The sequence below is a fragment of the Scomber japonicus genome, chromosome 4 (genome assembly GCF_027409825.1).
Source record: "Scomber japonicus isolate fScoJap1 chromosome 4, fScoJap1.pri, whole genome shotgun sequence".
NCBI classification, from domain to species: domain Eukaryota; kingdom Metazoa; phylum Chordata; class Actinopteri; order Scombriformes; family Scombridae; genus Scomber; species Scomber japonicus.
Window position 1 is genome coordinate 9208041 of NC_070581.1, and position 11338 is coordinate 9219378.

At 42.7% G+C, this 11338-nt stretch overlaps 1 protein-coding gene across 1 annotated transcript in view; it reads right to left on the reverse strand.

Moving 5' to 3' along the window:
* Positions 1-11295, reverse strand: part of prex1 (phosphatidylinositol-3,4,5-trisphosphate-dependent Rac exchange factor 1) — an 80487-nt gene extending 69192 nt beyond the window's left edge. Inside the window, exon 1 of the mRNA XM_053316893.1 lies at positions 10932-11295. Coding sequence (XP_053172868.1) covers positions 10932-11075 — 144 coding nt within the window. The 5' untranslated portion in view covers positions 11076-11295. The remainder of the gene's footprint in view (positions 1-10931) is intronic.
* Positions 11296-11338: the final 43 nt, after the last annotated feature.

Below are 11338 nucleotides of genomic sequence, written 5' to 3' on the forward strand. Positions count from 1 at the left end.
TTAAAAATAATTTCTTAACACAGGAAGATCTGTCTGATCATTATTACAATGGTAAAACAATGGCAGGAAATTAACAAGAGAGAAGTAAGGAAAAGTCATTATTGTCAAACTGGGTCAAGTTGCGACATGGGAGTAAGTCAGACGTAGAGTAAGTCACACAGGGACGTAGCTGTTGTTGGAGCTGCTGTCACATCGCTGGCACAGGATGTTGCCACAAGGGTCACGCAGAATAAGGGCATTTTTATTCGTGTGTTTACTTTCTTTAAAAGGTTACCCATATTAAACTGGGATTAAAGGCAAGAAGAATATGAGAACATGGTCTCATGGCACCCTGACTGTCATTTTCAAAGCAGCTGCGGTGTTTTACTAGATTGCATTATACTGAAAGGTGTTTTTAATATTTGGTAAAGTGAAACAAGCAGGAAATTTCCACAAAATTGCATGAATCGAGTGAAAGTTGACATGGTTACAGTGTTATAATGTAGCAGTTGCTTTGTTAGTGCCCTGATAAACAAGGCAAACTAAAGACACAATGAGGGTTTAGAAAAAGGGAAGGGCATGTCTCCTATTTGAAAATCAGCATATGAACACAAAAATATTTTTGTATAGCTGATTTCAATATATTGCTCACTGACCTACTGGGCAGAGAGATCAATATTACAAAATGATTCATAAGAAACACTGACAGCAACTGACATGCGTCACTGCCTCTTACTTCACGTTAGTTCACTCAGGCTCATTTACCTCCATTCAATAAACATGCTTTTGTGTAAACTGGAGAATTACTGAGATGTGAAACTGCCCTGTACTTCCTGTTGGTCATAACAGCAAGTGCAACTTTACATGTAATATGTGGGTAGTCAACAGCAAAATGGTGTAAATAGTGACGCATGTCAAATATGTCCATGGACCATTTCTTTGATGGAAGAAGCCATTTGATCAATTAGCCATATATCTAGATAAGTCTGTTCATTAGTGGACCAATCAGCCTACACCATCTAAGGCACATCGTTTTCATTTTTAAATCTGATTATTTTCTTTGACAGTAGATTTCTGTCCATGAGGGGAAAAAATGGTGTAAATGGGGACAAGACTGGGCTGTTTTTCTGTTTGCCCATCGCCACATCAGCATTCAGCAACAATGCTGGGCCATCTCACTCAATTCAGATACCTCACAAGAGACTCCGTATATCAAGAACAGCTCTAACACTTGTCAAGGTTTTTCCAGCGGGCCCTGAGAACCCCTTTTCAATTCGCTTTAGTTCCCACACCTACTCAAACAACTCTCAAGCAGAATCACAGATCCACAGATTCAGGACTTTTCTATTTAAGTTCTCAGGTCCCCAGCCTCAAACTCTCTACTCCTCCTCATCCAAGAGAAAACAACAACAAGTTAAAAACAATGCAACCATTAACAGCCTCTTTTTGGGGGGAAAGGATTGGGGTGGCCAACCACAAATAGGGACAGGGCAGTTTTAGAGAGGGAGTGAAGGGCATTTTGGGGTCGACATGGCATGAAATTGAAAAAATAAATGAAGAAATCCCCTCTTTGTGGCCTGAGTGCAGCGGAGCCAGAGAATGGCCCGTGGCGCTTCCACAATAAGGGACCCCAGCAAACCTTAGTGGACTTCTTTTACTCTGAAGCTGTAATTCACATCTCTCCCCTACCCTCCATACCCCCTCCTCTCCCCCTCCCCCTCCAACCAGTCCCTCGCTGTCTTCCAAGAGAAACCCTTTTTGGCAGAGCCAATCGCCAAAACACAAAGTCTTCTTTGAGTTTTTTCCAGTTTTTTCCTCTCTCTCTTACTCACTTCCGCTTTGAAGGACTTTAAACTTCAGTGCCTTTTCAGTAGCTCACATGGGCGGAAACTAAACACTGCAGGGGGATGAGACAAGTGGACAGAAGACAGACAGACAGACAGACCCTGGATCAGAGACTTCCTGTTTAAGACTGCCTACTCATCAACTCTTGCATTGATGAATGGATGATGCACATGATGAATTTGAGAAACACCCATTTTTAAGTGACATTTGCTATATAAAAAAAATCTCTGCGCCTGGATCTGCCTCAATAAGCCTTGTCAGACCGTCAAATTCTGCTTTCAAAAGGTTTCACTGCTGTATAATAATTGAATCATTATCATTTCTGAGCACACCTTGTTTTTACTGACCCAGCTGACAGGAGGCATGTAAAACTGAGGAAGGGCATTTTCATCTTCTTATTTTGCCAGATACTCCCACTTTCACAGTGGCTGAACATGTATTAACAAGTTATAAATAATCTTAATGTTATCTCCACTCTTTCAGGTTAATAGACAGCTTCTGCTTCTCGATTAGATACACACACACACACACACACACACACACACACACACACTTCTGTCACTCTTCTACATGACTATGGTAACAAAATATAGAGAAGCACACATACTCCTCTTGTCATAGTGGAAATAGCTTGTGACGCATATTAGTGTTCTGGCAGACATGTCTTTTTATTTGTTTCCTCATTTGTGCACTGAATGTTAACAGCGAGTAATCTGCTTTACTGTTTAAATCGGTTCAGATGTTCTAAGATGATTTATATTCAAGTCTACAGGGAATGTTCCTATATCATCCGATATTTATATTCATTTAATTTCATCTCTGCCGGTTCTGACAGGTTTGTCTACGAGGCCTTTTTCTAAGTGGCTTCCCTGTTAATGGGTGACATGTGGTGATCTGCAGATAACATCATGGACCAGATTGTGGAGGCCATCTGGACATTTGGACGTGTGTTTTTTGGTGCTGACAGACGTAGGGATCACAGACTGGATCAGAGCGTGGTGAGTGTGTTGTCGAGTGAGCCATCAGAGACCTGCGAAGCTTCCAACAGATCAAAGAGGAGTGACAGAAAGAAAGATGCGGCACAGTTGATCATTCAAGAGGCAAAATTAAGGGATAGGGTTAGTAGCATTTCCTGCATTTTCCACAATGACTGATACAACCAAGCAAACCACAGTGTCATGAGCACAGATGGAAAGAAACTGGTAGCAAAGAAACTAATTTGTGTCCAACTACACTGAGGAGAGATCATAGATAACGCCCACTGATTCTAACTCAAACATTATTTACCAACCTGACAGAGAACACCATGTAATGGACTAGATAGCAACTGGATAAAGTCCTTTCTGTTAAAGTCTTTTTCACGCCCCAAAAATTACTAATGCAACTGACCTACATTTTAACTCAACTTCCCATTTTTGGCAGTTACTAATGCTACTAACATTCATGTCGGTCCTCACTACACAAAGAGATGCTTCCAGGATCATTTTCTTTCATAATAGTCCATCTCAGCGCAACTAAAAGTAGAGCAGAGATATTAATCACTGGGGACCTGAAATTATGAAACTATAAATCGCATGTAATCATACGAGGAAAACACACAACAATCCTGGTAAAAATTAAATCAAGGGCTCTATTCACTTGCATGTTTTTTTTTTTTCTGTCACATATCTCTCCTGTAAAGGATCAAATCAATCTCAGCTGGAGGCCAAAGAAATCCTCAAGAACCAGCTGCGGTGTCAAAACGTAGCGTCGTTTCCGAAAAGGTTTCCTGTCAGATCATCACAGTAAGATCATGAGCACCGATGACTCAAGCCTTTAATAATGCAACGTTAGCTGGCAAAATGTCATCACATTGAACAAATGCTGCAATAAAAACCCTTCAGCCGCCACGGCCGAGAATTTGCCAGCAGCTGTCATGAACAGTAGTGACAACATAGTCAGTAGCCTCTTTGACACGAGGGGTTAAATAACATAAACAGGCAACGATCTTGTATTTAGTAATTACGTTATTTGAGATAATATTTAACAAAGTGGCAATCATGAAAAACATTACAGCATAATATGATCCACTACTATATGGCAAGTGTGATGCATCTGTAACCTGACATCAGTGTTTATATCAGGACACGGATACTTAACCGTCTTGTTATTTTGTTATGAAATCCTTTTTTTCCCCCCTTGTACTTGACCCGATTTATGCAAAGCTTTGTTTCTGTAACTTTTCCCAGAGCATCAACTTAATAAAAACACAAACATTACAGCATAAGCCTTCCTTGTTCTTAGCTATGTAAACTTTCCTTGTTCACGGGCCAGAAAAGTTAATCCAGCAATAAGGTTTTGGTTTTCTATGCTTTACCTGACCACCCTCACACTGTTCCTCCACTCACTCAAGCTAAGTCTAAAGTAATAGATGAGAATGAACTGGGAAGGGAACCTGTTTCCCATCAACATCGCCCACCCACATATCTGACATGAGCGAGATTCTAAAGTCCACTTGCTCCGTTCTGGACAAGTGCTGAAATTCAAATTAGATGGTTTTAATTAGTCTAAAGATAATAGAAGTAAAAGGTTTTGTCAATTTCATGTTTACGTTTTGTGAAACTGCTTTGGTGCCATAGAACAAGAAACAATAGACTTACTAATGTGTTGAGCAGTGTGTGATGTGTGTGTGACACTCCTTCTTTGTCCCATTGTGTCATGTGAACGGCTTCCTGGCAGGATAAAATACAGGCCAGGCATTAACTCTGGCCCGCCCTGATCAGGCAAGACTTCAACAGTCCTGTAAGCCAACCCAGGCTTTATATCAAAAATCTTTGCCATAGTCTTTAAATGTAAGAAGCGTTGTGTAAAGTTGTTCTCTGATTGTTTGGTTGTCCGGCATTTTTCTATCGGCCAAATGACCTTTGACCCCGAAAAGAAGCCACACATCTGGTTGTGCTCGGGAAAGCCAACAAACATTGTAAGCCTGCCGCCTCGGTTCTTAAGCCAAATAGAAATTCCCAGGGGACGGTGGAGGTAATTCCTGAGAGTCTATGCCAAAGTCAGTCTGCATATCCCAGCATTATAGAGTGAGCTCACAACCATGCTGCACGTTTACTGTACCCCGTATCCTCTCTGAGAAAGTACTTGTCCCAACTTTGTCCAGGTCATGCTCTCCATGGGGACATTAGAGATCTCATGTTGCTGTGCTTTTACAACTCAGGCCAGGTCAACCACTGTATCATATATCAGCCTGTTGAAAAGCACTTCAACACACAGCAGTACTCGTGGTCTGTTATTGGCGGTTGTTATTTGGTGCTTTCTGCAGTGCATCTGTAAAGTCTGCAATCTTGTGCGGTCTGATATCTGACACAGAGAAACCTGATACAATGCTACCGACTTCTGGTTCATGACTTTCTTACCTACACAAATCTCATATTTCCTACGGCACACGCTGCTTCATCTGTGTAACCACAAGCAACTCAGAGAATCTAATCCACTTAATACCTAAATAGGATGGCAGCATTCACTACAAGACATCCTTCCACACTGATCGTCTAAGATGACTTTTCTTCCTATGCAAATTCACAGCTGGAAGAATCCGCAAATATATCTTGTGGAGGGAAGGAGGAGGGGAGGGAGGGGGTGGTTTTTTGGCATCATACCTTCGGGTGTAACAGTGGTTTAGACTTGTTAACTTGAATTCCTAAAATTCCTGCTGCAGTCTTATGCTTCAAAGAAATGGCTTATCGACACACATGACTTTTAAAAAAAAGAAGAAAAAACCCCACACAAAAGATTAAGTTGGAAACTGGCATTTACGCCCCATTTTATATAACACGCTGCACTGTAATGGGCAAGTCTGGCGCTGTTGGCAAAAAGCTGCGCAGCAAGGTACCAATTGTCCAGAGCAGTGATGGGAGGGTGCACAGTAGGGCAACTTTAAAAAAAGTAACATTATGTCATGTGTCTGCATCAAAGCCAGTGGTTAATGCGCTGACCTGTATAAACCGCTGTGTTGTCGGTCATGCAGACGTCTCTCACAAAGGGCAGCGATTAGGAAAACTGAAGGCCTTTAAAAACAGTCAGACAACTTGTTTTGCACTCTGGTTTACAGAAAAATCCAAAGCCTGTAGGATATGAAAGATTTCACGAGAAGGGAACAATATTTATAAACCAGAATATTTAGTTCCCTACCTTCCTACCTTTTGCTTCATTTGAACACCAGCATATCTGTCTCAACTGAATGCCACCTTCAGCGTTTGAATTTGTGCTTAATTTGGGAGTTACGAGCTCTGTGATGAGAATGTGTGTCCCGTCTCTCAAGTCTAATAAAGCAGCAGTGAGAGTTTAAAGCCCAGTAATAAAACGCTCACAAAACCCCAGCAGTCTGCCGTAGTAACACTTCTACCTGCTGCGAGGACTCCACGGGCTGTTTTTTCCTCTTTCACTGCTGCTATTACGTGATGAGTGCCTGTGCTTGCATGACTTCAGCGGGGCTGAGCTTGCACTGAGCTGAAACCACCAGCGTTGTGGCCAAAGATGAGAGTTCGAATTTGATGCTATTTATACCCCCCCTTCCCCTCCCCGCCCTCCACCTCACTAGCCCAGAGAAACTTGATGCTGGTCTTTCCCACCGAGTGGGGAGGGCTGCTGGTGAGATGGAGCAGAGAACAAACACGCAAAAAAAAAAGGAAAAAAAAAAAAAGGAAAGAGGTAGACACGGGCTCAAGTTTGAAGAGGAAGCTCAAAGCTGGTTTCCTGAATGTCTGTCTTCCTGGGCACTGATCGGATGATGTGTGTGTTTGTGTTTGCATGCACGCGTCATCCTGTTGCTCGGTGAGCCGTGTCAGCAGTAACTGCAGGTGAAAGTGTAGAAAAAGAGAGGTGTGAAAAAAAATATGGCTATATAGAGTGCATGCAGTTGCAAAAAAAAAAACAAAAAAAAAACACAATATCAGGTATCTATACAAACACATACCAGCACTGGACATGTGTGATCTCACTTGTGTGTGTGGCCCAAAGCAAAAGGTCACAGAGGGGCAGGATTTCCAGATGTTTCCCATTACCTCGCAGCACTGACGAGACCTTCCTGGTCAACCTCCTCTCTGTCTCTCAATTCTCAGAATCAACAAGGACGGTCAAAAGCTGACTAATTTATAGGCCACATTATTCCACTGTTGTCTTACTGGACACCAACTCAGTGTGTTTCCACAAAAAATGACAAACCCTCATTTTTATGGTTTTGAAGGAAAATCCCCCCACATCTAACCGGGTATGACACCACTGACCATACGCTTGTCATAGATAGCCTACATTTTGGTGGATCATGGCAGGGAAAATCCAGTTGTCTGGATTAAATCAACAAAGCGCTGCCCTACAGAAAATCCCCACTTAATCTATAGCACTAAGAAATGATCAATTCAGACACAAACAAGGGAATTTGCCACAACAAAAGCATCTATCAAAATAAACTTGGGAGTTGAATATGAGCTGTCTTGTTTAAATGAGACTGATTTCACTCGACTCTAAGGATGCAGCAGATTTAGAGATTTGCAACGATAATACTGAGCAAAATGAATCCTCTAATCCCTCTTTTCACACAGACACCCCCCCCCCCAACCCCCTTCTCACCTCTTCTCCCACCATCCCTACATGCTTCCCTGCAGCACGTTGGATGAGCTCGTTGGCGCTGGTAATTGCCAGGGGATGAATGACATGCAAAATGGCTGAGATGCCAAAGCCGGATAACCATCTCTTTTGTGTGTCATCGCAATCATTGCGATTGAGAAACGACGCTGCACGAGGGCCAAAGATCCGGGAGGTTTTGGAAGAGCACAAAAAGGGGTGGGCTGGGGGCTGGGTGGAAAATAAATCAGTGATAAGGCAATAGATGGTGATGTGGGCGGTCAACAGCGAGCTGCCATTCAGTCTGCTACTGTTCCACTTTCCACCATGGGTATGATGGATATCTATGAGATCCCTATGAGAGGTGTCTATAGATAAAAGAGAAGCTGAGGGGTTTAGGAATGAAAATGAAAAAACTCTCGGCTGCGATGATGTACTTTTAACTTGAATATTTCAATGTGGGCATGACATCATGACCAAACATCTCCAGTATGACCACAATGGAATCTGACAGTGGAAAAAACATTTCAGCAATTGCAACAATGTAAATGTCCCATTGTGGTTTCTGTTCCTCCAAATCAAAACTCTATAGGGTCAACCACCTGTGCTAATGTTCAACAAACAGGACCAGGCGGTAGTATCTGGAGACTCGAAAGTATTGCCACCTGAAACCATGTTGTGTTTACAGTCAGAAGTGTAGTTCACTTTTATTGACTAAGGGAAAACACCTCTCATTGTCTGGATCGTACATTATCTCCATGTGCATCAATGATCCGCTGCTCGGGCATTAACATACCACACATTCTCAGTGAACTACATGTGGCTGTTTCAGGGCAAGTGGACCAATATCACTCATCATCACAAAATACCTCAATCAAATGCTTAAAAGGACATTTTTCATTCCTCATCACTGCCTCTTCAAACTGAGGGACTACATCCCCGTCCCACCCGACACCACTTCACTCTGTATCTTTACTGAAACCATATGTTCTGAGCTCCCACAGCCAGACTACCCTTATCAACACCACTGTGAGCTGAATGGTGACAAAGCCTCAGCTACCACCGAGGGGAAGGGGAGCAGGCTCGGCTGGACCCCGGGCAGAGGGCTTGGGAGGGATTAACAGAGGATTGGCGCTGGTGGAGAGGACTGATGTTTCTTTTTCTCCTTTTGTTGTTTCGAGTATCCATGTTCTCCATTATCAATCTAAGCTACTGAGCTCCCGATGCCGCAACCCTGCCGAGATGAAGATTCAATGGATTTGGGATGGTGTCACATGTACACGCAACATACACAATATGGTACAGAACAGCACGCTTTGGCATCAAGGCTTGTTTACTCAGTATGCGCCCATATGTGATGACTAGTAATCAGGGCATCTCTCCCAGCCTACAAAAAAAAAATCAATCTGTTACTTTTCAACTGTACACAACTGGTTAACAGAAAGCAGTGTTTATTAACAAACTGCACATGTGAAAGAGTTGAATTAGTTGCAATCCACAACTCGGCCTGAATCCCAACAAAAATCCCAAAGGCTTATCAGGACAAGGGAAAATATGGACTAAATCTTGACACATTTGACTGCAGCCCTGGCTTTACAAAGATCGCTCTATTCAAAGACACAGGTGATAACAGAACTCCCCTCCCTCTTGACTGTATCACTCCACTCTGGCTGTACACCGTATGGCTTAAATCAAGAGATGGCAACTGATGTGATGATAGGGAGGAGCACGGTGGAGGGTGCAGGCACTGACAGCTCTCAGATGTTCACAGTAAAGAGAACCCAGACTTCTCTGATAAATCTTTAGGGCTGTGTCTTTATCATAATGCCGGAACCAGGTTTCCAGGGAGGGAGGTCAAAGCGTGTCCCTCTGCTGCCTGGTCTGTCTTGTAACAGAAGATAAGCATTGACTGACTCTTGTGTAACTGAGAAAGGAAGCGGCGCCGCAGAGATTGGCCTCCCGAATGTTAAAAAGCTGATTTTTTAAAAAAAACATGAGTAGAATTTAAATTCATTCAGCAGACTAGTCCAGGGTGTGACTGAAGTGCATCGCTGACTTGAGGACTGTAAGATCATTTAGTATCTTTGTGACACTCTTGACAGCCTGTACAGATGAATTATTTCAAGCATTTTGAGGAAGTTCCTAAACATGTGACAAAACAAGAGAAAGAGGGAACCATTGCTGTTCGACAAACGCTTGCCAGATGTTGAAATCGGAGAATTTACAGAATCATTAGCATGTTCATAAAATCACCAAGTAAAAATTAAAACAATCTGTTGTCAGCAGGGTGGAAAAGTAAGAGGATAGTCTGAATCACTAACCTAAGGGTGATGCTTTGTAGCGGACCCTGACCTTTGACCTTGTTGAAGGGGGCAACAAAAGAAAGATGTCCCTACAGCAAGTGGTTGAAAAAAGCTTTATAATGAAGTTACACTATTTCAGTCACGTTAAATGCAGTCAACCACACAATGACTCAGTATCAGCTGGAAACAGAAACCACCTGCACAGTGCAAGTACCAGAGATGACTAGGAAAAGGTGATGGTAGAAAGACAAGGAGACATGACCAACTGAATTGTCTCCTTTCAGGTGGGAGTGGGAGGCACCCTGTTGGTGGCTGAATGGGTGTGTGATTATGTTAATTTAATCAAAGGCAGCAGATGTACAATGAGTGAATAAGTAACTGTACTGAAGTGGTTTCTTATCTCTTTCTGGAAAAAGGTAAAGTGGTGCTGATGACTGCTCATGAATATCTATCTATTTGCTAAGCCGGTGTGAACTGAGCTCTTCCTTCATTGTTTTGAACCTGGGCTTTAACACACAATGGGGAGGTGTGAATGATGTCTCCAGACCATCATGCTCTTGTGCCATGAATCTCAACGAGTCTGCCTAGCAATATTGACACTGACATGGTCTTAATGATATGTGGTTAAGGAGCAGGAGGTTAAAACACAGGTAAGTCTCTGCTCACATCATTTCCAAGAGGCAGGCTGCCTTTTAAAAAGCCAAGCACAAAGCTGTCAGCAAGGCAAGACTGTGAAGAGAGCCACGTTGTGCAGCAGCTGTAAACCAGAGCTGTGAGGTGTGTCCAACTTTTGCAGCATGTTTAAATATAACAACAACAACAACAACATAAAAGAGAACAAGCAACTCCCAAAGAGACTGAGCTCTTCAAGACAGTGTCAGGCCAAACGTAATACGAATTTCAGGCAATTTGACTCCTGATCAGTCAGAAAGGCTACAGCAAGTAAACATATATTAAAGTAAAATCTTTATTGCAGCATGTGCCGGTTGATGTGCTGAATACATGCCGAGCTAAAGAGTGTAGTCTGTCTTTTCATGAAATATCCCCATCAGCAATTTAGGATAATTATATGGTTGCCAATAGGAACGGTTTTCTTAAATTGAAGGATTTCTCACTGTAGTTTGGCGTAATGTTCTGCCAGGGTAGGAGAGAGCGGAGCGTCAACATAAGCACCGTGAAAGGTAATGTCAAACTTACCGACTGAATGAAAAGCAATGTCCGAACATAATCCCTCTCGGTGTTCAACGTTTCATTTAAAACACACAGTCTGAGCCGCTGCTGTCGGTCCGAGTCCTTGGTGGCGTGGATCCCGTTCTCATGATGCCCGTCTTCCTCTTCCATGCTGGTAATTCAACCCTCACAAAAGGTTGCTCTTTAAAGAAGTACAATGCTTTTTCCTAAATATCCACACTTTGCTGAGTTGTTGTTTCAGTCCATTTTGGAACAGTAGGTTTTTCCCAAAAAGAAATCTCCCTTAGGAAGTGATGCGCAATGCACCACAACACTAGAAATAAAAGCTCACCAAAAAGTGCCAAACAACAGGCGGAGTGCCCGGCTGTGTGGTCGCAACACCAGCTGAGAGCAAGCACGGCAACAGTAGATCA